Consider the following 27,689-nt stretch of genomic DNA (forward strand, 5'->3'; position numbering starts at 1 on the left):
TCCAATCCATATTGTATGTTAAATTACAATTTTCATTACATTATTTAAATCATTTCATCTATTTTTCAACTTTTCAAACAATGCATTTATGAGGAAATAATCTTCAGATTAGTTTATGGAAGCTACATAAAGCATAAGAGAATGAAAGAACAGCTTAAAGGCTAAAGTTCAGGTTCACTGAGAAAAACTGTAGACTATAAAATATTTCCTGCCACTATATATTGTAATATGTACAATACACCTGATGTATATTTATGCTTGAATGACTTCTACATCAGATATTGACAATGACTAAAAGGTTTGAATGAAGCAAATAATAAATATAAAATAAATGCAAAATTTAAGAAATCAGCTTCTCATTCCTAATTTGTACATTACTGTCAGTGGTGGGGTGTGAAAATGAGAGGGATGAACTAGATTGAATAACATAAAGCTAAACAGGTATCAGAGAAAAGTCAAAACTATATGACAAAAAAAGAATTATCAAAAGATTGAAATAGATGCCATTTTTGCAGCATGGCTCTATATATATATATATATATATATATATATATATATATATATATATATATATATATATATATATATATATATATATATAAGAATGTTAGATCACGAATCATTAAATTTTGAAAATAGCTAAGAACGATTAGAAATTATTGAAGAGGTAGTGATCTTCCTCTATCCAAAACGTTTTTTCAACTCAATATTTACATACTATTATGTATAGCTTTATATGTGCTTTGAGATCCAGTTCCAAAAGAGAATTAAATCTTCTCTTGAAAGCTTATAAATTCTTATGATGTCAAGAAATATATTTGTCTTTAATGAATTTCAAAATTTTGTATTGGATAGTCATTCTAGTTTTGTTGATTTCATATGAGTCTTCCTTCTTATTTTATAATTTAATTCCTTTAACTGTGAATTTATCTTTCTGACAGAGATAAAGAGAAATGTTATTTTTTATATATTAATATTTGAACCTATTCATTAGAGGTAACTGTTCATAACACTTGCATTCCTTTTGGCATCAGCAAATAAGTGTTTCTTTAACTTCACATGTTTCTCTAAAGCATGAGTTCATACTCTTTGATTCATATAATTGAACACTTTACACATCACATCCCATCCACTTTCTATATTTCTAAATTTTTAGTGTGATAAACTAATATAATCTAAACCTTTAAGTACACTTTATTTATTTCACAAATAAAGCCATGGTTCCAGTAAAATATTCCTGAAGATCATCCTATTTCTTAATCTCAAAGCTATTAAATATTATTAAAATAAATTCAGAATCCCTTCTTGTAATTTTCTTTTTTATCATCTGTACTTTATTGCTTGCTAAACTCTTGAAAGCTGATAAAATATCAACATTTATAACTAATTAAAATCATCAATTCCTAGCAAAAAAAAAAAAAATAGAATGTTCCACTTTTGAATAAATGTAATACATCTCACTAACCAATTATATTTAAAATAATATTCAGGACAGCAATTATCAATATTCTTTCTCCCTGCCAACATTGGAAAGCCTTAGAAAATTTAGACAACTGCATACTGATAGAATGTTTCTTTTTTTTTTTTCTACTGTACAACTGAACTCAAAATCTAGCACCATAATCTGAAAACCACTAGATTTATATATGTAAACAAGTAAAATAATAACTTACCTTCAGGAAGATGTTCAAGATGATTATGTGAAATATCAAAAGTAACAAGGTTTACAAGATTTCCCACACCTTTCGGAAGTTCCTTGATTTTATTTTCTCTTAAACTAAACATGGCTAAATTCTAAAATGAAACAAATACCTAACAATTAAATATCAAAAATACATGTATAATGTAAATTTTTGTTTTAAATTAATAAGATATTTAATAAAAAAAAATGTCAATACATATACTTGCAACTATTTTGCCATGCATTCATTTCACACAGTTAAAATTTTCAGTTATCCAGTCAAAGAATTTACACATCCAAATCGAAATGAACCAAACCTAACAACTACACTGATAAAATATCAAAGCGTAAAAATGCTTGTTCGACTAAAGGCGGTGCTCCAGCATTGCCACAGTCAAATGACTGAAACAAATAAAAGAGTAAAAAAAAAAAGAGTAGTACCATGATTGTTTAGACAATGAAGACACTACTAATAAAATGCAAACATAAACTATTCAAAATCCTTTTACTTAACATGGAAAGAGCTTCATAAGGCACATCTAGACTTAAAATAGATAACCAAAGAATAACTTTATACAAAAACAATTATTCAAACCTAAAGGGATATTACAAAACTCATGCATTTAATTTTTTTCTTTTTTCATAAATTGGGACAGGAATAGTTATGGCATAGTACAGGTACATCCCCAATTTTCCATATTGTTGGTTCTAAAGCTTTGACAGATTAATTGTTTTGCCAGATCATCCATGGTCACATAATAATTAATCTATACACTTCTATCCAACTTATAGACTAATTACTAATCATACTACACAGCTTATGTACTGAAACACCACTGACTATTTTTTTTAACAGTTCTACTTTAACCTGGATTGATATGGAATGGTGTTTATGTTTGACACTACCACTGACAATCTCAGTTTTCTTACCTGCAGTAGCCATAGCTAAGGGTAACTTTAAGTTAAATAAGCTGAGAATCTCTGAGTGTTACTACTAACAATTGCAATGTAAATAATACATGTGTAAATATGGTACATACAATGGAGTGAACTAGACTGGCAGTCACAGGAATTTCAAGTTATCCCTTGTAATTATCCAAATTAAAGGTGCTGGACCATCAGCTACAGGAAAATCAATGGTTTATCTGTATCAAGAACAGAACTACAAAAATATATTTTCCAAACACTACATCTCATTTTACACTTCTTTCCTTCTTTGTTATTTCCCAATAAGTATCTATAAAAAATATAGTGGCTTGTACTGCAAAAAGACATTTCATTTAGGAGGGCATCACTTCAGAATTAAAGAAATATATTTAAAATCTCAAAATTAGTAGTATTGCAGCTATGAGAAACAAACCCAACCAGCTCATTGTCATCATCATCATTGTTCCCATTTAACATCCTTCATGGAGTAGGAACAGATGAACAGGAATAGGTGTTTTGCAGTAGTGGAGATATGAGGCTACCACAGTTCAAAAGAGGGGAGAGAAAGAAGATGAAAATTGATGGGGAGTGGGTAGAGGCAGACTCAAGTTACAGAATAGGGTGAGTGGGTGGATAAGTTTGTGAGACTGCAAAAGGAGAATGGGAGATAGAGGAGAGGAAATATAATGAGTGGACACAAGTAGAGGGAGAGGGTGTTAGGAGGATATGTTGTGAGGAAGATTTGACAAGGACTTTGTCATGGACAGCAACAGAGAGCCAATGTAAAATTTTGCATCAAACTTGTGAAGTCTTCTACAGAGAAATTGAGCATGCTTTGGCAAGTTTATGGTGATGAGGTAATGAGTCTAACACAATGTTTTGAGTGGCATGGGTGCTTCAAAAGTGGAAGAACATCGACAGGAAGAGGATGAGCGATCTAGGAGACCTGCCATGAGTGTCACACTGTGAAATGGATTGAGCATCGAGAATTCATCCCCCAAGGTTAGACCATCAATCGAGAGTTCTCCTGTGACATTTTGAAGCATGTGAGGGAAGACATTTGGCAAAAGCAACTGGATCTGTGGCACATGAAGAATTGGATTTTTCACAATGACAATGCACCTTGTCACTGAGCTCTCCTCACTTGAGAGTTTCTCACCAAAAGCAACATGGTATCACTTGTACACATGCCCCATTTGCCAGATTTAGCACCTGTGAACTTCCATCTCTTCCCCAAAATGCAGCTCAAAGGTCACTGTTTTAACACTGTTGTTGAGATCCAGAGCAAATCACAAAAGGTCCTTGACTCGCTTACAGAAAACAACTTCGAGACTGGATTCCAAAAGTGGCAGGAATGCCAGCACCAGTGTACTGTTGTGCAAGGTGATTATTTTGAAGGAGATGATGTTAAAACTTAGGTAATTAAGTTATTTTTTATTAAAGATAACTAGTCTGGGAACCTTTTGATACCACCTCATATACGGAATCAAACCAGATGGACTTACTCTTTTTTTTTTTTTTCCCTTTCTCTTCCTAATGCCTGTGTCTGTTTGTTTTCTTTCTTTCACTCCAACCTTCCTATGTATGTCAATATTTCTTTTTCATGCTGTGTTGTCTTCTAAGAGAAACTTAAACTATATCCATGGTAATACAATTTTTGAATTCCAAGTGTTATGCTCTGTTATTGACAAATTCAAATTATGAATCTTTGTAGTTTTCATCACTGTTTACAATTTTGTTCCAATTGTTTTCAAATTTGGCATATAGACTAAGTTTTGTATACTAATTATCAAAATGAAATTCATTTTTTCAATAAATCCATAACTAAAAAGTTATTAGCCTTTAAAATTTGCAAAATTTGGATATTTTAGCCAATCAGAAGCAAGTATTTTACACATCACCGTGGTGAAAAACTCTGTTTTCATAGTAACCAAAGATACTGCACATGTGCACAAGGAGGAGAAGGGGATACGAGAAAGATAATCTTCTACTATAATAATACACTTGTGTTTTTCTCTGTCACAACATATGAATGAGAAAGGAAGGAGTGATGGCAAACTGGTAGTAGGAGCATTTCAACTCGGTGTGAGTATATATGTATGTAAAAGGGAGGTGTGTGTGTGTGTGTGCGTGCGTGCGTGCGTGTGTGTGTGTGCTCCAGGCTTTCGTTTTTAAATTTTTTTTATGGAATAGTTGTTTGTCTTAATGTTTTGATTGTTATTTCTAGCAACACTTGTTGGTATGTTTGTTCATAGCTTTTAACTATTTTATTTGCTCATGAACGTTCTAATGTTAACTTCATTTGTGTATATTTTAATGTGTTGATTGTTATTTCTATCAATGTTTTGACATGCTGACGTCCACCCCCACTGATGATGGAAAAGGCAGCAAACGCGCTGTTTTCAGATTGGCTGAAAATTCTGAAAATTATCAAACATTGAACACCTGTAACATTTTTGAAAAATTTTTCTGGAATAAAAGAATAACAAATTTGGATTCAGTATCAAAAATTACATCTCGTGTGATGCATTAAAAAAAAAATTTTAAAGATAATTGTAAACAGTGACGAAAACCACAAAGATCCCAAGTTATCCATAGTTTGATCATTTTAGTTTAGAAAATCGTGTTTTCTTTTTATTCTTCGTTCTAGATTGTGTCATAAAAGCAAACAAAAACCTTCTGTTTTGGTCTGCATTTTATTGTTATAAAATGCACATATAAGTGTGTTTATGTTAGCATGAATCTATTTGCATATATGTATATACCTATGTTATATATGTTGATATATATATATATATTCTTAAATTTTGGGGATAGACCTGATGGTGTACCATTTAAAGCACATTCATTGTATTCATCTACCAGCTGTCATCAACAGCATGGATATAAGTGCCACTAGCTTTACTTCAGAAATTCCTTCATGTCTGTCAAGTTTATAACATATGAGAGAAAGAGAGAATGGAATTAACAAGAATCTTTATCAATTACTACAATCATTTTGACTTATCGTCCATGAGTCCTTGATGGGTGAGATTCTGTACCATGCTCTCTCCTGATGCCACTAGATACAGACAAATACCAAAATATATTCTTATCAAGATAAGTGAAATAGAGACTAGAGAATGAAGTACCTTTTGACAAGATGCAGATATATGTTCCCGGATATTAACAAAAATAGAACAGGACCAAAATTTAACTCTACAGGCAGCAGCAGAAGAATGCCAGAGGATTATAAATCTAAGACATGACACAGATAAAATTGAAGAAAAAGATTACAGATAAGAGAAAAGAGACAAAATGTCAAGATTGAATCCATGTTATAGGTGTGGCGGTCTACTCCAGAGGACATATTTTCAAAATTAAATGGTGGCAAGATATTTTCTAAATTAGATCTCTCTGATGCATACCTACAAATTAAAGTTGACGATGAATGCTCTAAACACCTAACAACACACATAAAGGACTGTATACATTCAACAGGTTACCATCTAGCTCAGAAGTCACGCCAACAATTTTTTCAAAAGATTATGGAGGCAATGTTAGCAGACTGTGAATTCGCAATTCGATATCTGGATGATATACTCACAAAGATCAAATCCTGGGACCAACACATAGAGTACATAAAATGAGTTCAGAAAAATTAGGGATTACAACTTCACTTTGAGTGAAGAAAAGTGTGAATTTTTCTTACTGAAAATAAAATATTTAGGACAAATCATTGATAGAAATGGTTGTCAACCGATCTGTCAAGGGCAGATGCAATTAAAAATATGTCTCCTCTGACAAATATAGTGCCCTTACAAGCTTTTTTGGGACTGGCAAATTATTACCAAAATTATATTCCAAATATGCATAAAGTAAGAGTTCCACTAAATAATCTATTACAAAAAGATGTTAAGTAGAATTGGTCTGAAAATTGTCAGAAGGCATTCAACAAAATTTTTAAATATTAACATCTGATTAGCTGTTAACAAATTTCAATCTTGCAGTATAGATTGTTGTAGTTTCAGATGTCTCTGGGTATGGTATAGGTGCAGTAATGCTACATAAATATAAAGATGGTAATATGAAGTCAACGGTTCATGCCTTACATTCTCTGATATCAGAAGAAAAAAATTACAGCTAAATGAAAAAAGAGGATTTAGCAATTATTTTGCCATACAAAAATTTCATAGATTTTTACACAGTAGAAGTTTTTGACTACACTCTGATTATCATCTGTTATCTATATATGAGTCAAAGAAAGGACTCCCTACTCATACTGCTAATAGGTTGCAACACTGGAGTACTACATTACTAAACTATGATATTAAGGTGGAGTATATATCATCTAAGAAATTAAGATACACTGATTGTTTATCAAGACTGATTTCAAAAAATGCCGAACCATTTGAAGATATCATGATTGCTGTATTGCAAGTGGAAAATGAAATTAAAAATGTTTTGTGTAATGTCATACATGGACTGCCAATCACATTACAAGACATAAAATTAAAATCAGAAAATGATAAATTCATTAAAAAAAATGGAAGAAATGCTGAAGGTTAAAAGAGATAAAAATATGTGCAAAACAAATTTGAACCATTTCTCAATGAGTGACAGTGTGTTCAAGTATGCACAAAAAGTCGGAGTGTCAGCCACACTACAGAAGCGATTACTAAAGGGATTTCACATTGGTCACCCAGGGATTTCAAGGATGAAATCGTTAATGAGAAGTTTGTTTATTGGTCAACCATGACATTGAAGAATCAGTGAAAGCATGCAGAGGGTGTGCCTTAGCTGCAAAAGCAGATATCACTAAATGGTAACTGTGGCCAAAAACAAATATTCCATGGGCCAGACTGCATGTTGATTCATATTACTTTGTTGTGGTGGACAGTTTTTCAAAGTGACCTGAAGTGCATAAGTGTAAAAAGCTGACATCTGCGGTTACAGTAAATTTTTTACACAAATTGTTCGCCAGATATGGTATTCCTGATACCATTGTGTCTGATAATAAAACTCGATTTACTTCAGACAAGTTCAGAAAATTTTGTAAAATGTTCATTATTGAACATGTCACTACACTGCCATATCCTAGGTCAAATGGACAAGCAGAGTATTTTGTTGACACTTTCAAGAGAACGTTAAAAAAAGCAAACAATGAAGTAATGGTCGACCTTGCACTTCAACAATTTCTAAGAGTGTACTGAGTAACACCTAATCCGAATACCCCATCTTAATTGTTACCCACGGAATTAATGTCTGCTAGAAAGGTCAGATCTGTCTTTGATAAGCTGATACCAAGTGAAAATAGATAAAAGGCAAACAACAAAAATACTTCAAGATTCTTCCAGTTAAGTGACAAAGTCTTTTTAAAAACCTATAGATATGGTAAAGAAAGCTGGGAGGACGGTAAAATTATTAAACAAATTGGAAGAATGTTATTCTTGGTAAAAGGAAAAAATGTTGAACATAAAAGGCATATTAACCAACTTGAAAAAAGATTCATAGAAATAAGAGTCACAAGCAATAAAATCCCCATGGAAGTATTGTATGACATGTTTGAGGTACCAACATACAAACAAATCAAACTACACGTTCTAGCACCAGAAAACGGAAAAGAATGGAAACATTGGAATTGAACCCTAAACATAAGAGATATTAAAACTCTGAGTGGAGTTTAATTCTCAAAAGGGGAAAAGTTAGGGGAGACTAATTCTCAAAAGGGGAGATGTTGTGGAAGGATTCTAATCACCACCTGTGTGACTAAAGGTGAACTGACACATTGCTATAAAATAAAGAACTGTCAGTAGCTCAAGGTAAGCAGTTCACTGTGAGGTGTTGGCTGAGAGCGTTTAACCTCGTGTAACAATAATCGTAGTGCATCAACGTAAATACTTCTTTCCCCCTACTACATTAAATCATTTATCCCACACCAGGATATAAAAAAATATATATCTTCTTATATACATATATATGTATCACAATCATCATCATTTGCTGTCCTGTTTCCATGCTGGTATAGGTTAGACAGTTTGATAGGAGCTGGCAAGGCCAAGAGTTGCACTAGGTTCCACTGTCTGTTTTGGCTAAATTTCTACAGCTGGATGCCCTTCCTAACACCAACCACTTTACAGAGTGTACTGGGTGCTTTTCATGTGGTACCAGCACCATAAATATACATATATATAGTTATACAATGTTTGATCCACCTAAGTATATCTGGCATTGAACCTTATTACTTTTATCTGAGTTTTCATTATGTCTGTGTGATTAATATATTGATTTACATCTGTGTTAATAAGTCTTTTAGTTATATACATTATACAAGTTTTTTTGTTATATACATTTTTTACATTTAACTTTGTTCTTTTTAACACATTTTTTTTTTCAATGAATATCCTTTATATATCCATGTCATTTACATATTTTGTATTTAGTTCATTTTTACTTCAATCACTTTTTTACTGTATGTTTGGGATTTGATTTTCTATCTAATTTCCCCTTTCAATTTGATATGTGTTCATGCTTTGTTCTTTATATCTATCTAATTTCCCTTTCTTTTATACCCTTTCTAATTTGCTACCCTCCTTCTCCTTAACTTCAAGTGGTAAAATGCTAAATTGATGCTACCTCATATATGTACATACTGATATATATCTCATAGTTTCAGTCTATAAACTATGCTTTTTCCATTGTTATTTTCTCATTTTCTCATAAGCCTTGTCCTCTCTCTTTTATTTTCTCCCACAGCCACAATACTCCACCCTTCACTTTTATTAAGCTAATTTTTAATTATTTCTTTCTGTAATACTCATTCACCCTTATTTTAATTTTAATTTTTAATTCGCATTTCCATTTAAATTCTACTTTAATCACTTGGAAAATCATAATTCTTTCTATAAGGTCTTTCTTATTCTGTGTATTTCTTTATACACATTCCTATGAATTTTCACTATGCAACTTTCAATTTTTATTCTACTCGCTTTAATGCATGTATATTTTCCATTATGATCATTTGATTTTATCCAACACATTTCTGTTATTTTTGGAAAGTAAATTACTCAATCAGCTTTAAATGTTTATTTCATGAATTGCTAATCAGGTGTTCTTATAAACACTTGAATACTCATGACTATCTGGCAATCAGTCATATGAACTATGAGTAACAATTTGTGAAGTTTTTTCAGCTTCAATAAAATACTATATATATATATGTGAGAAACAAGATTGCACATATGAACAACAATTGCAGCAAGGTGACCGACAAAGCCATCACCACCAAGCAGTTCCTCAGAGACCTAACCCTGGATGGCTACCCAACATCTTTAGCCAAACAACAACGCCTAAAGAACATCAGGGTCAATAAACTCCGGAAGAACCCTCATACTCCCAAGTCCAGCACATGCTTCCTAAAGCTACCACATTTTGCTGACAGAACTACTGCAGTGATACAACACACAGTCCGCAGGGAAGGACTCAACTTACAGATAGTGCACACTGGCCCATCCCTGAGAAGAGCTCTGTGCATGAACAACACCTTTTACTACTCCAAGGAGTGCACATTATCGCACTTCCCCATCAATGACCCTGAAATGTGCCAAAGACCTATGTTGTATACAAGATCATCTGTGGCAAATGTGGCACATCCTACAAAGCTTTATATATGCATAAAAGAATACATGCAGGCAGACACTTCCATGAAGAAACATCTATGCAAAGGCCAGACCCGGGAATTCACAGTGCACATAGGGCAACACAGTGCAACAAAGGCAACCTTAGAATCTCTGAGGCCATCCTCATACACCAAAGGAAAGAATCAACAACAAAAGAGAGTTACAGGAAGCTAGCTGTTTGTTATAGCAACAATTTTCCGCACATGTCTAGTCCACACACATGCATATCTGCAACACTTGTTCATTTCCTGAGGATGGGAGTCATAACCCTGAAATACTGAATGCAAGGTGAGTCTACATTAATTCATATATTTGTTTTCTTGTGATTTGCATTGCATTTACTTCACATTGTTCTGGCCTTACCCACAATCCTTTATACAATATATTTTATACAATGCTTCACAGTAACTATTCCAATATATATATATATATATATATATATATATATATATATATATATATATATATATATATATATTTATTTATTTATTGTTTGAAGTGATGTACAGATATTGTATATTAAGAAGAAGGAGGCAGTTAGGATTTTGGATACTTCTTTATTAGTGCTTTTGTTCATTCAATTGCACTCTTCAAATATGATGCACAGAAATTTTCTTCAGCCTTATATACAAATTGAAAAGAGGATGTTGTTTTGTTTTGTTTAGAAAAGGAGAAAGATAAAAGAGGAAGGAAGGTAGGAGGGGGCGAGAGGAAAACAGAGACAGGAAAGAAAAAGGAAAATAAAAGAAATCATGTATCTTGGGATGGTTGATGCTAAATGACATTTCAAGATGCGAATTTTGTTTTTGAAGAAAGAAAGAAAGACAGGAAAAGGGAAAAGAAAGAAAGAGAAAGAAAAAAAGGAGGGAAAAGAGAGAGACAAAGAGGCTTCTTTTCAATCATATTGTATCAATGTGGTCAACCCATTGAAATTTACATACAATTCAGGATGTCATTCTTGATTCTGTTATTGGTTTTGAAAGAATCTCCTTTCTTATATAACTAGCTGGCTCCATGCCATCAAAAATGATGGCTAATTGAAGTATTTTATATATAAATAAGGTACGAAATAATGTGCATAATAATCACAGATACAAACATTCACCTACTTCCCTTGTACACGCACTCACATACGCACATATACTAACAGTGTTGAATTGCTGTTTGATTTTTCTTTATAGTGTTGAATGTTCACCATCCCATTTCCATTGCACACACTCACATACACACACAAACATTCACATACCTCCTTTTACATACACACATACATTTACTCATACAGAGTTGAAACACTGATTTTTATGTTTTCACCCCTTTCTTCATAATTCATTTATCATTCATATGTTGTGATGGAGAAAAACAAGATACACAATGAGCTCTTTGCCACTTCCTCTCTCTCATTGCTATTACTTTCTCTCACTCCCTCTCAGTCAGGTTTATCACTCTTCACTGAATTAGTATTTTCTCTCCTCTCCCTTCACTTATACTACTCTGCACGATTTTGGACAAATATATATATATATATATATATATATATATATATATATATATATATATATATATGTATGTATGTATGTGTGTATATATATATATATATATATATATATATATATATATATATGTATGTATGTATGTGTGTATATATATATATATATATACACACACACAAATATATAAAAACACTACGCTCATTATTATATTAGGAGATTATTATATACACAATAATTTATAATGATTCAGTCATTGTTTTTGAAAGTATCTCTTTCTCTCTCCCTCCTCTTACTATATGCTCTTTTACTTGTTTCAATCATTTGACTGCGCCCATGCTAGAGCACCACCTTTAGTCGAGCAAATCTACCCCAGGACTTATTCATTGTAAGCCTAGTATTTATTCTATCAGTCTCTTTTACCGAACTGCTACGTTACGGGGGACATAAACACACCAGCATCGGTTGTCAAGCAATGTTGGGGGGGAGCAAACACAGACACACAAACACACACATATATATATACATATATAAGACAGGCTTCTTTCAGTTTCCGTCTAATAAATCCACTCACAAGGCTTTGGTTGGCCTGAGGCTATAGTAGAAGACACTTGCCCAAGGTGCCATGAAGTGGGACTGAACCCGGACCCATGTGGTTGGTAAGCAAGCTACTTACCACAGCCACTCCTATGCCTATATACATATATTCTTTTATTTGTTTCAGTCATTTGACTACAGCCATGCTGGAGCACCGCTTTAGTCAAACAAATTGACCCCAGGACTTATTCTTTGTAAGCTTGGCACTTATTCTATCATTCTCTTTTGCTAAACCACTAAGTTACGGGATGCAAACACACCAATATCAGTTGTCAAGCGATAGTGGGGAGAAAACAGACACAAAGACACACAAATACACATATACATATATATGCGTGTGTGTATATATATACATATATATATGTGTGTGTGTGGTGTGTGTATATATATACATATATATATGTGTGTGTGGTGTGTGTCATCATCATCATCATCATCGTTTAACGTCCGCTTTCCATGCTAGCATGGGTTGGACGATTTGACTGAGGACTGGTGAAACCGGATGGCAACACCAGGCTCCAGTCTGATTTGGCAGAGTTTCTACAGCTGGATGCCCTTCCTAACGCCAACCACTCAGAGAGTGTAGTGGGTGCTTTTACGTGTCACCCGCACGAAAACGGCCACGCTCGAAATGGTGTCTTTTATGTGCCACCCGCACAAGCCAGTTCAGGGGCACTGGCAACGATCTCGCTCGAAAATCCTACAGGAGCCAGTCAGGCGGTACTGGCAACGGCCACGCTCAAAATGGTGCATCTCATGTGCCACCCGCACAAGAACCAGTCCAGGGGCACTGGCAACGATCTTACTTGGCTTGCCGGGTCTTCTCACGCACAGCCCATTTCCAAAGGTCTCGGTCCGTAGTCATCGCCTCGGTGAGGCCCAATGTACGAAGGTCTTGCCTCACCACCTCAGCCCAGGTCTTCCTGGGCCTACCTCTTCCACGGGTTCCCTCAACTGTTAGGGTGTGGCACTTTTTCACGCAGCTATCCTCCTCCATTCTCACCACATGTCCATACCAGTGCAATCGTCTCTCTTGCACGCCACAACTGATGCTTCTAATGTTCAGCTTTTCTCTCAAGATACTTACACTCTGACGGGTATTCACATTGACATTACACATCCAACGGAGCATACTGGCTTCATTCCTTGCGAGCTTACGTATGTCCTCAGCAGTTACAGCCCATGTTTCACTGCCATGTAGCATGGTTGTTCGTACGCATGCGTCATACAGTCTGCATTTTACTCTGAGTGAGAGTCCCTTTGTCGCCAGCAGGGGTAAGAGCTCTCTAAACTTTGCCCAGGCTATTCTTATTCTAGCAGCTACACTTTCAGCGCACCCACCCCCACTACTAACTTGGTCGCCCAGATAGCGGAAGCTATCGACTACCTCTAGTTTTTCACCCTGGAATGAGATAGAAGTTGTTTCCTGTTTGTTTGCAGTCTTTATTGCACCTGAACATCTGCCACAAACAAAAACTAACTTGCTAGTTAACCTGCCTTTGATGTTGCTGCACCTCTTATGTGTCCATAGCTTGCACCGGGTACATCTTATAGAGTTACTACCTACTCCTTTTCTACATACTGAGCAGGGCCATCTACCTGAAGGGGTTTGTGTTTTATCTACCTTCCTACTTATTAGGATTTTGGTTTTAGCTAGGTTGACTCTAAGGCCCTTCAATTCTAGACCTTGCTTCCACACCTGAAACTTCTCCTCTAGTTCTGATAGTGACTCCGCAATTAGGGCAAGGTCATCAGCATAGAGGAGCTCCCAGGGGCAGCCTGTCTTGAACTCCTCTGTGATTGCCTGGAGGACTATGGTAAATAATAGGGGGCTGAGGACGGAACCTGTGTATATATATATATATATATATATACAACAGGCTTCTTTCAGTTTCCACTCATGGCTTTGGATGGCCCAAGGCTAGAGTAGAAGCCAATTGCCCAAGGTGCAACACATTAGGACTGAACCTGGAACCAGGTAGTTGGGAAGCAGGCTTCTTACCTCACAGCCATACCTATATACATACATACATACATGCATACATACACACATATATATATATATATATATATGTATATATATATATATATATATATACAGAGGTTGGACAAAATAATGGAAACACCTTAAAATTTCAAACAAATTTATTTTAATATGGCATAGGACCGCCTCTGGTAGTAATTACAGCTTGAATTCTATGAAGTAAGGACTCATACAAAAATTGAATTGTTTCCAAAGGAAATTTTGTCCATTCTTCAGCTAAAACAGTCTCCAGTTCTTGTAGTGATGATGGTGGTGGATATTGACTCCTTACTTGTTTTTCTAAAATGCACCATAAATGTTCAATAATATTGAGAGCTGGGGACTGTGGTGGCCAGATAAGATGTTCAATTTCACTAGAACATTCCTCGTGCCATTCAGTAACAACTTTAGCTGTGTAAATTGGTGCATTATCATCCTGAAAGATTGTTTTCCTCTAGAATCAGTTTCGCAACTATAGAATGATCAGATAAAGTGCTTAGTCTTGACTATTAATTCTGCCATGAAGGGAAACCACTGGGCTGGCGGATTTCCAAGACATAGCCCCTGAGATCATCACAGATCCACCTCCAAGTTTAACAGTTGGAAGAAGGCAGTCTGGATCAAATGCTTCTTTTGGGTGTCTCCACATGTATACTCGGCTGGTGGTCGGAAATAAGGTAAAGGATGACTCGTCCAAGAAAATAACATTCTTCCACTGCTCTAGGGACCAATTCTGTAGGTTTTTACTCCACTCTAAACACTTTGCAACATTTGTTTTTGAAAGTAGTGGTTTTCTGATTGCAGCCCTCCCATGAAATCCGGCTTTGTGCAGCTCTGTGCAAACAGTTTTTGTGGAAACTGGGTTCTCAAGGTGGTCATTAAGCTCTGCAGTAATTATGGGGGCTGTACTTTCGTGATCCTTTCTAACAATTTGTGTAAGATTCTGACAGTCCTTATCTGAAAGTTTTGGTTTTCTTCTGGAATTTTGTTTCGATGAGGAGGTTTTTCCCTCTTTCTCAAAGGGTGTCATAACTTTTGAAACAATATTTCTTGATACACCAAACATTTCGGCTGTTTGCATTATGCTAGCACCTGCCATATGAGCACCAACAATTTGACCTCTTTGAAAGTCCGATAGATCTATCATTTTAATGAATTTTAATTACCTTTTTCTGATGATATCTGAAAAGAAACAGCAATTTTAGCAAAACATATTAAGCAACACTAATAATAATAAATAAATAAATAAATAAACAATCTTTTGACAGTTTTATAGATATTTCAAAATTATGATGCTATGATGTTAGGTGTTTCAATTATTTTGTTCAACTCTTGTATGTATATAACTTTTTTTATATACCCAGGTCTATTCCTCATTTTTTGGGGAGGGTGTAGCCACAAGACATACACCAGGCTTTCTATTCATTTCCCAGCTCAAAGATGCAAGCCCCATTCTATGCTCGGGTCAAGGCACAGAACACAACCCTCAATATCAGCAGCGGGGCCCGACAGCATGCTGGTTTCTTACCGCTGTGAGCAACATCAAATTCACTCATCCATCCACAAACACTCTCCAAGGTTTCCTGTCATGAATAAACTCTCTTGCCTCTCTCACTCCAACACTTCTAACCATCGAAGCTTTCCTCACTCCATTCATCCACACAAACTGAGGTCTGCCTCTGGTTCTGCTGCCTACCACTCCTGCATTCATCACCCTCCATGCCATTCACTCCTCATCCATCCTCCCCATGTGGCCAAACCACCTCAACATTTGTCTATCCATTTTAGTTGTTAGTTTTTCTCTCATTCCTGCTCACCTTCGCACCTCCTCATTTTTCACACCAACCACAGCCCTCAAACATCCCATCTCAAACATATCTAGTCACCTCCTTTTTGCCTCTTTCAGCCTCCATGTCTCTACACCATATAACATTATCAGCACAATCATGCCCTCATACACACCTCTTTTCGCTTTCATACTCAACCTTTTATCTCTCAGCATACCTTTCACAATTCCAAGTACCTTACTCCCCTCCTTCACTCTATATCCCACTTCCTCACCCAACCACCCCCATCTGCCGTCACATGTGATCCCAGATACTTAAAAACACTCACCTCCTCTAACATCTCACCATTTATACTCACATCCATCCTACCAGCCATTCCATCTCTCGCACATCTCATTACCTTACTCTTAGCTACATTTACTTTCAGTTTCTTCCTCTCACACACTCTCCCAAACTCTATCACCAGTCTCCTCAGTTGCTCTTCCAAATCTGCCATCAGTGCTGTATCATCAGCAAACAACTGACTCACCTGCCATTTCTCTCCATTTTCTCCCACCATTTGGGCTCCTCTATGAAAGGTTCTACCATTTACTGCTCTCACAACACCATCCATTAAACAGCCACGGAAACATCACACAACCCTGTCTTAACCCCACCTTCACATCAAACCACTCACTTACTTCACTACCCACCCTAATGCATGCCCTGAGTATGACTATAAACTAAATCTGTTAGTGGGACCCTGGGGCCCTGGTTTCAGAGTTTGAGGAGTGTGGAACCACCTCTTAGCCACTATTGTTCTCAGGTCTACTCTGGCCCGGAGTGGTAGCACCTATAAGGGCCTCAGCTATGTGTTAACTAGTAAACCCCCATAACTGGGGTGGGAGTGCAGTAGAATGCTGTTGCTGTATTCCCTGCATGGTATAAGAGGTGACTAAAAGGAGTGGGAGCAAAAGGACTGGGTATCCACTCCCCCTAGTAATTTCATATTCCTAAAAAGACAAGTTCACTAACTAATCATAATATTCCTCTTGTGTTCTTAACCCTCCTGCCTGTGAATTATTTTTGTAATTTGTATTGTCATTTCTTTAGTGAGGCCCAGCATCTGAAGATCCTTTCTCACCACTTTGTCCTTTGTCTTACACAGCTGCCCTCATATGTGTGTGTGTGTGTGTGTGTGTGTGAGGGCAGTTGCGTAAAACAATGCCAAGCTCTAATTGGGGAGGGTACCTGTGGAAGGGGTAGACCCAGAAAGACAAGGGACAAAGTGGTGAGAAAGGATCTTCAGATGCTGGGTCTCACTAAGGAAATGACAATACAAGCAAATTACAAAAATAATTCACAGGCAGGAGGGTTAAGAACACAAGAGCAATATTCTGATTAGTTAGTGGACTATTGAGCTGCAGATTCTAAAATACTAAAATATTTCAAGTATGAATGTTTCAAGGCTGGGGGATGGGTCACCTGTGATCTTAAGAAATTGTGTTGTTAACTATCAACTTTTATTCAAATTCAGCCATGATTACATACATCTACAAAGGTTAAAATTACTACTACAATCCACCACATACACAAACACATACTTACAAACAACACACTTTGAATGAACATTTTCACATAGTGTAATATTCTGTAATATAGAAATAAACACATGTGCGCGTGTGTGTGTGTGCGTATGTGTGTGTGTGTGTATGTGTGTGTGTACTCTTCCAACAAAAAAGTACTCCATCTGGTGACAGACAAATATCATTTAATAAACACAATAAGTATTTTTACGAGCTACTAATAGTTTCATGCAATGGACACAACTCAGACAGCATTTCATAACACACAATTCTCAGGCTCTGACGATGGAGCTAGGGCATTGCTTGAAAGCAACAGACGTGTTATAAAATGCTGAGTTATTTTTATTGTATGAAACTATTGGTAGCTCATAAAAATATATATACACACACATATATAGAGAGGGAGAGAGAGAGAGAGAGAGAGAGAGAGAGAGCGAAAGAAAGAGAGAGAGAGAAAGAGAGAGAGTGAAAGAAAGAGAGAGAGAGAGAGAGAGAGAGAGAAAGAAAGAAAGAGAAAGAAAGAAAGAGAAAGAAAGAGAAAGAAAGAAAGAAAGAGAGAGAGAGAAAGAAAGAAAGAAAGAGAGAGAAAGAAAGAAAGAAAGAGAGAGAGAGAGAGAGAGAGAGAGAGAGAGAGAGAGAGAGAGAGAGAGAGAGAGTCCTGTCAGTTTTCTAGTAAGCAAAAAAATTGACAGGAACCTATCCACCTCAGATAGGTGGCTCTGTTCAATTTGTAGGAAATGTGTAGGCAGGAACTCCATAAGGTGTACCTACCCAGTGCAAGCTATGGACACACAAGAAGTACAGTGGGTTAATTGCAAGGTTACCAGAGAAGATAGTTTTTGTACATGGAAGATGCACAGGATCTATAAAAACTTTAGAGACTTGGGAAATTGATTCTCACAAATGCTCTGGTGGATCATTAGATGTAGTAAATAATTTCTACTACCTAAGGGACCAAATTAGTTGTGGGGAAGGATGCTTTGAGAGTGTGATAGCTAGAATAAGAATAGAATGGAGAAAATTCAGAGAGCTGTTACCTCTGTTGGCTACAAAAGGTTTCTCTCAACGAGTGAAAGGAAGATCGTATGATGCATGTACAGGACAGCAATTCTACATGGTAGTGAGACATGGGCTCTGAATGCAGAAGACTTGTGAAGGTTAGAAAGAGATGTGTAATGCAAGTGGATATGTAATGTAAGTGTACATGTTTGACAGAGTGCCAGTATTCTGAGAGAGAAGTTAGGTGTAAGAGGAATTAGTTCCTGTGTGCAAGAGAGAAGACTGCACTGGTTTGGTCATGTGATGAGAATGGTTGCTGACAGCTCTATAAAGAAGTGGCAATCTCTGAAAGTGGATGAAACGTGCAAGTGGGAGACCCAGGAAGATATAGGCTAAAGTACTGAAGAACAACCTCAGGAAGCTGAACCTTTCAGTTCAGATGACAAAGGACCAAGATACCTGGTGCCTGGCTGTACTCAAAAACACCTGTACTCCAAAACAGAAGTGTTGAGACCAAGCCTTCTAGTGGTGTAAAGCACTCATGGCAGTGCTACATAAAAGTGCTTGTGTGGTTCCATGTAAAAGCACCCATGCAGCGACACATAAAAGCGCCCATACTGCATCACATAAAGGCACTTGATTCTTCTGGTGTCATGGGATTCAAATTCTAAACACAACTAAACTGCCAAAAGCATTATCTTTGTGTAAAGTTTAAAACAAATCACATGCGTCTAATACATAATTTTAAAGATTAAATCAATTATAGGGCAAGATAAAGCAGTTCTGAGGCATAGAATGACAGAACCAGTGGTGGTCATCAAAGCATAACTTCTATCTTAATTAAATTGAAAAGCTGAGGGTTGAAGAATATAAGAGCACCAAAGACTGATATGCTAAAAAACTTATTTAAATCTTGATGTAGTATTATGTGATAATGGAATGATAGAATGTGATCAAATGCATTATCTTCTATCTTCTAATATATAAAATAGAGATGTGTGTGTATTCACTTTTCACGTGAAAACAGCTTGACCAATTACTGCCAAACTTGTGAAGCATGAATAATTTGACCTCAGACATATTATAGGGTCTTCATTTGATTCTTTTATTAAAAATTTTTTTAAATAAAAAATATTGCTTTTTATATTTCATGTCTTGCAAAGATTTTAATATTTTTACTTCTGGTTTTCTAGCGTCAGTGATGTATTATATCTCTTTATGTATATCTCTCTATCCATCTCTATCTCTCTGTAACATTTCTCTCTATCTATATCTCGTTTTCACTTTCATTTTACAGACCCTATTCTTTTCACTTTCAATTTTCATACGCCATTGTTTAACTTCCATATTATTGTTTTCACTGTAAGTTTTGAATTGCTATTTACAAACAAACAATGACAAATTACTGACAGAAACAAGTTTACAATTACTGACGTAAGTAATTTCATAATTTACTGACTGAAGTATCTTCCTAAATTTGACTTCAATTCGTACGGTCTTGTGTTTTCCTGTTGTTGACGGTTTCTTTCTGGTCCCTTCGATACTGGCTCTTTGGTTCACTGAGTGACAAATTTCCCTTCAACCCCTGACAATACTTTCTTTCCTGTTAAAATTTCCTATTTACTTCCTGCCTGTCGTATTAAGAACTACAGATTTCTGCCCCCGCCCAACACAATTTCCATGATCATAACTTTCAGAATTAGGGATATTTTTAAATAAAATTTTCTACAAATATGTCTTCTATCATATCAATTTCAAATATATAAAAAAAATGGGGGGGGGGGCTGTTTTAGGAGGGGGGGGGGGGTTCTGAGAATTCACCCGAGTCTACTTCAAAAGGTTTCTCAGTGTCAACTTCTGGTATTGACATAAAAACGGCGAAGTCTGTTCCTGTCTAAATTTTAATGTTTTCATTCCAAGTTTTAATTCGCTATTTCTAAACAACTACAATAAATTACTGAAAGAAATATTTACTAAGTTCACAAATTTAAATATTCGGTACAAGACACTTTTCAACATACTTTTATTTATACGATTTTTTCATTCCATGTCCATCTCATTCATTGTTTGCAATATTCTCTCTCTCTCACACACACACACACACACACACACACACACACTCCAGGTTTGATTTCTTTATTACACAAGTATCACGTTAAGATTTTGCAATTAAACATGTGGCACCCAAAAAATATGGGCATTACTTTGCTGGAATTCTCACACTTTGTTTATTTACATAAAATTTTTTTATTTATTTTCTTTTTCCCACTATGTTCAGCTCTATGTATTTATAAGTCACATATGCACATGTGTTTTTGTATGTATGTTTGTATACATTTAGGTATAGTGTGTGTGTCTGTGTGTGAGTGAAAGAAGGGGTGTGTTGTCATGTATTCGTACATACATAAATACATTGCATACATCTTTTCTGTGTGTGTGTGTGTGTGTGTGTGTGTGTGTGTGTGTGTGTGTGTGTGTGAGGGAGAGTGTTGTCTAAGTGGCACTCTCTCTCTCTCTCTCTCTCACATGCACATACATACAAGAAAGATGTTTGCCTATTATTTATGTATGTATGTATATATGACAACACACTCTTCACACACTCTCACATACCTCCATTTCATCTGTAGTTTGATACTATATGTATATGTATCTGTGTGTGTGTGTGTGTGCACGCGGGCAATGTTCCACAATCATCAGAAAAAGCAGAGGAATTTTCTTTCTTGATGCTTCTGGTGACACACCTAAAACATTTGTAACATTACTTCCCTCCAAAGTAAGGCAACAAAAAAAAATTGCAGTTGCTGTACCATTGTCTGGCTTTGCTGTCAACATTCTCCCAGGAGGACGAACAGCTCATTCTGCTTTTAAATAATCACTAAACGTGGTCACAAGTGACAGTCTAATTTGTAACATAAGCAAAGATTCAGGTTCAGCAGAAGTGTTGTGCCAATGCCACCTTATCATTTGGGATGAATGCACCATGTCACATAGAGGTGCAATGGAAGCTCTTGGTAACATCATACAGGACATCAGAGGTAACAATAAATTTATGGGAGGAGTTACATTACTTTTATCAGGAGACTTCAGACAGACATTACTAATCATTCTGAGACGAACAAGATCAGATGAAATAAAAGCATGCATTAAGTCTTCGCGCCTATGGAATAAAATACTGAAATTCTCCTTCAATACTAATGTGTGAGCTTTATTATATGGGGATCAATGTGCAAAACAGTTTTCAACCTGGCTCCTCCTATTAGGAAATGGGAAAGTACCATTTGATGGGAATGGTGATATCAGCTTGGCTCATATTGCTATCATGATGAATTCCCCAGCTGAATTGGTGAACAGGGTGTTGCCAGACTTAGGTAATAATTATAATTCACATAAATGGTTGTGTGAAAGGGGAATTCTTAATCCAAAACAATGAGACAGTAGCAAGAATTAACCATGAATTAATGAATCAGATTCCAACAGTCATTAAGAAGTACAAATCAGTTGATTCAGTCCTTGATGAAAATCAAGCTGTCCATTACCCAACAGAGTTCCTTAATTCTCTTGAGCCCCCTTGAATTCCTCCACATAAACTTTTTCTGAAGGTAGGAGTCCCAATAATGCTTCTAAGAAATTTAGATCCTCCTAAATTATGCAATGGGACAAGGTTGATTGTGAAGACATTACCACCTTATGTGACAGAAGCTACCATCATCACTGGATGTGCCTCTGGGGAAGAGGATCTGACCATCTGCCAAGCAAATGGGAAGCAGTAGTTGAAGTAGATTGTGAATATGCTCCGTAATAAACATTTAAAGATGTTTTTGTTACATGTTGTTATTGTTTTTGCTGAATAGAATTTGTTGAAAAAAAGCCAAAATAATTATGCACCAACCCAATATATTGGTCTTGTGAGACTAGCAGTAGTTATATTATTAGAATTAGGTGTATCAATCAATGGATTGATACACCTAATTCTAATACATTGTGTTATTCATGGTAAAGTGGCTATTTATAGTGTTCAGTACAGTGTTATGGTTATGGTGTTATTAGTTATATTTGATTTATCACAAATAAATCTTGTTATGTATTTGACAATATTTCACATAGTGGAGTAAGCCAGTTTAACTGTGTCTATCGAAAAGTTTATGATAGGGGCTGGATGCAGGGAAGTCTATCAAAAGCTTGGCAAAATTTACCAGCCACATTTGAAGCAACAATTAGACTGAAGCAGGGGTGGGTTGAACCACAAAATATGCTTATGTAATCTATTTATTTATGTACTTGTTTCTATTAGATGTATTATGATCTGGTAAAATTTGGCTATTATTTAGACACCCTGGTTTACTATGCAGATGGCTATTATTCTTAGTCATATAATCCTGCTTTCCCTCAATATTTTTAGTCGTAGCTACTGAGTTATTATTTTTGTAATAGTAGTTAATATTCTTGCACTTATTAATTTTAATTGCCAAGTCAAAGTTAGTTTTGTTTCTTTTTAAGTCCATTGTTACTATTTTTATTATAATTTGACACATGAAAACTTATTCCTATTTAAAATTATATCATGCTTATCATGGATGTTATTTTCATCAACATCATTATTTTTTATCTTTTACTTGTTTCAGTCATTACACTGCAGCTATGCTGGAGCGCTGCTTTGAAGAATTTTCTTTATACAAATCAACATCAGTACTTACTTTTCTAAAGCCTGGTAGTTATGGAAATGTAAACACATCAACACCAGTTGTTAAGCGGGGGGGGGGGGGAGTCTAGCACAGACACAAAGACACACACACATGACAGGCTTCTTTCAGTTTCCATCTACCAAATCTACTCACAAGGCTTTGGTTGGCCTGAGGCTATAGTGGAAGACACTTGCCCAAGGTGTCACACAGTGGGACTGAACCCAGAATCATGTAGTTGGAAAGCAAACTTCTTGCCACACAACCATGCCTGTACCTATTATAGTTAGGCAATATATAATTGAAATAATCATCATTATTATTGTGACTGTACTTAGAAGTATTTGATTTTTGAAATTTACCACCACATGAATTAACTTTAATCCTATTCTTACTATCCTTGATTGCTCTAACATTTATGCCACAGTTTTGTTTGTTTTTAGGTCCATGTTATTATCATTTCCTACATTATTATTTTTTGTCATAAAGGCTAGAATTAGTATTAAACCAAGTAGAATGTTCAGTATATGGTCCCACATTTAGAAGGTAATTTCTTTTTCTTTATAATTGGCCCTAGTTAGAGCTTCGTTGTAGTAGCAGATGCTTTAGTTGAAGATATCTATATTAGCTGAGAGCAAGGAGAAGTGGGAGGAGACCCTATGTATAACAACAGTAGCATGATTTGAAAGACAACTGACATAAGTTAGATGCTCATTATGGAAAGTCTTGAAAAGATTTGGTTTAAGTTCTAGAGTAACATCTAGGAAGTTAACTATTTTTACATTTTTGAAGTGTCTTATAAATATTTTTCTTCATTCTCTCAAGGCTAGCATCTTATAATAAATCTGTTTGTTTCTCCATTACTGTTACACCATTACTTAGCCCGTCCATGATGCTTCCATATGATTAGTTGAAGGGGGGAGGAGATATGGGGTAGGGGAGGGAGAAGTGGTAGTGAATGAAATGTGTAATTTGAACTAAGTTTTTTTCCTCCATTACTTGGCCTGCCTGTAACACTTTCACATGATTAGTTGAAGAGAAAGGTGAAGAGCTAGAGAAAAGGAGGGAAAGAAAAAGATGAGAGAAAAAGAGGGTAAGGCAAAGAGTGAAAGAGAGAGAGAGAGAGCACTGTGTATTAAGTCTTTAAAATTGTGCATAAAGTCTATAAAGTGTATAAATAAAGTGCATTAAGTAATCATTGTATTCCAATTTCCTTCACTTTTCAATGAATAGTAGATGAGTGACTATCTTTTGATCAGGTTTTCTGGATAAAGTTTTCAGAAATAACTCAATAAGTTTACCATTAATTCTGTGAAATATTCACGGGTCCTGCTAGTTACTATAATTTTGGATAATGAACAAAGTGTTATCCCTACATAGACTGCCTTCCAGGTTCTGAAATTCATACTTAATACAGTATAATAACTGTATTCCCATGAGAGCTGTAACTCGAGCAGAGTCATTAGCTTCCATGGTTATATGAAAGTTATTTTGTCTATTTTATTAGTCCAGAGCTTATTGTTAAACTTGATAGTTCTTTGAGCTTCTTGTATAATGTCCACATTTTCTTTTGATGAATTAGAGTTTTACATACCAAAGATAAGTGACTTATTTAAAACTATAAGGAATATAGATGAGAAATAGTTATCAATGTCAGACTGTAGAAATTTAGCATCTTATTAATATTTAAAAAGCATCTAATTACTTGTCCAGCATTAGACCACAAGTTAAGTGAATTCTTCATTCTCAGTATAGGATAATTAATTCTACTCAAATTTGCTTATAAACTCTACACACATCAAACAAGAAGGGTAGATTGACTTAATAAAAGATATACTTCTAAAATTGGATTTATGCTCTTTTAATTTAAATCTGAAGGATCTTAGCAGGAGATATTTTGTTCTGTCTTACAAGTTCAAAAATTAAACAATATTATTTCCTTGTTTGTTAATGTTCATTAAGTCAGTACAATTCTATATAGACAAGTACAGAGAGAGAGAGAGTGAGTGAGAGAGAGAGAGAGAGAGAGACAGAGAGGAAAAAAAAAATATATATATGTAATGGAATAAGCTGATATGCTTCAAGAGGAAACAGCTGGGATTTACATTAACTACATACATTATACCATCATCATCATTTAACGTCTGTTGTCCATGCTGGCAAGCTGAAGGGATTCTCTAGACTCCAATCTGATTTGGCATGGTTTCTGCAGCTGGATGCCCTTCCTAATGCCAACCACTCCAAGAGTGCAATGAGTGCTTTCACATGCCATGGGCAAGGGTGCCAGTTGTGTTACACTAATATCTGTCACAGTTGGCTTGATGAGTCTTCTATTCAAGCATGGCATATTGCAACAGGTCTCAGTCATTTGTCATTGCCTCCATGAGGCTCAATGCTTAAAAGGTGCCACAGGGTAGTTCCCAGCTGTTTCCTCTTGAAGCACATCAGCTTATTCCAATTTTAAAATCCAAGATGTAGTCTCTGCTGCTGTGGTGTGTTGGTGCAAAAAACTGAGAATTATGGAAATATTATTTGCAGAGTTATTGTCTAACAAAATAAGAAATTGGAAATGTTTTGGTATTGTTTTTTCACTATTATGTGTGCTAATTATATTTGCTAATAGGAATTCTGAATTAAAAATTCTTCAGACAGAGAAATTAAATAATTCAAATCTTACATTTGGATGAAGCATTTATATTTAGTCAGTAATCAGAAACAGTATAGGTAGATTTGATGATGGAAAAAAATTATACATACACACACACACACACACATATATAAATACATATACAAAATCATACACATGTACCGATTTAGATAGATATGAATGTGTTTAAGCATGTATATTTTTACAAATATATGTATATACTAGCAAATGCCCTACCATCCATTGGATGGTTTGTAAAGGTGAAGAGGGTTAACTTGGACGGTGTTAAGTTGTGGAGATGTTTGGTGATTGTATGAGGTTGTTACTTTTGGTTAGGGCATTAAAGATTCCTGAGGCGTTAAAACTGTTGACTGTTTCTTCTAAATAAGGAAAATTGATTGATAATGAATTTTAACACAGTGAACCTCTTCAAATTTGTCATGAGGCCAATAAATGGAAGGAAAGCTGTTCAGCCCACAATATATAAAACTTCCAGTGGAATCGGACATCATAATTAGCCTTAAACTTTTTGCACTCAAACATTTTCACAATGGGATACGTAACATTTGTTTCAAATAAAAATAAAAATGGAAGTTTTAATCATCCGATGGACAGGCCACAAGGATTACAAAAATAGTGATTCTCACTTCGAGACTGACAATTTTGAAAATCTTTTTAGATTACAGAACACACCGCTCTCTCGTGTATCCATGTTTAAAATTTAAGCGCGATCGGATGAACAATACTCGAGTTATAAGTGCACAAAAAACAGACAGACAGAACAGGATTTATATATTAGATAAACATACTTTCATATATATATAAAATTTAAATAAGAGTTTTTACGCTAATATCCATTTAAATTAAAGTTTATTACCTTTGTCAACATGACCTTATACAGAAATGTTGACATAGGTAATAAACTTTAATTTAAATGGATATAAGCGTCAAAACTCTTATTTAAATTTTTTATATATAACCAAGGAAATCGATCCATAAGGAGTCTACTATAGACCTTTGTGGACGAATTTTTGTTATTTTGGTAATGATTACATGTTTTATCTCACCAATACATTGTGGAGATATCATTATATGAACATATATATATATATATATATATATATATATATATATATATATATATATATACACACACACACACACACACACACACACACATACATGAATAGAAGAAATACAGAAAAATCTGTTGCATGTTATGTTCTTAAAGTCATTCTACATTATTTTACAATTATCTCTTAACCAATTTTCCAGAGATTAAATATTCATTTAATATTTAGAAGATGAACTGACATTTAGTGCCAGAGATAAAATGAATAGCAGTGATTCATTGTGCCTCTTTGCATTCTGGGTTAAAATCCTGCTGAGATCAAATTTGATTTTCCTCTTTCCATCATTGATCAAGTATCTCCCTTCTCCCCTTATTTGTCTGACCTTATACCTATGTTATGAATTACTATTGTTATCACCATTATTATTCATATTATTAAAGACAGCAAGCTGGCAGAACTGTTAGCATATCAGACAAAATGCTTAGTGGCATTTCCTCCATCTTTATGTTCTGAGCCCAAATTCCACCAAAGTTGACTTTGTCTTTCACTCTTTTGGGGTCAAT

The 27,689-nt window shown here is 35.2% G+C and overlaps 1 protein-coding gene across 1 annotated transcript in view; it reads right to left on the bottom strand.

Moving 5' to 3' along the window:
* LOC106873751 (uncharacterized) overlaps positions 1–27,689 on the bottom strand; it is a 524,930-nt gene that overhangs the window by 310,463 nt on the left and 186,778 nt on the right. The window contains exon 8 of the mRNA XM_089363355.1: positions 1,674–1,794. Within this exon, the coding sequence (XP_089219481.1) occupies positions 1,674–1,794 (121 nt within the window). The remainder of the gene's footprint in view (positions 1–1,673; positions 1,795–27,689) is intronic.

Source organism: Octopus bimaculoides, chromosome 15, assembly GCF_046866305.1.
Source record: "Octopus bimaculoides isolate indiv1 chromosome 15, ASM4686630v1, whole genome shotgun sequence".
NCBI lineage: Eukaryota > Metazoa > Mollusca > Cephalopoda > Octopoda > Octopodidae > Octopus > Octopus bimaculoides.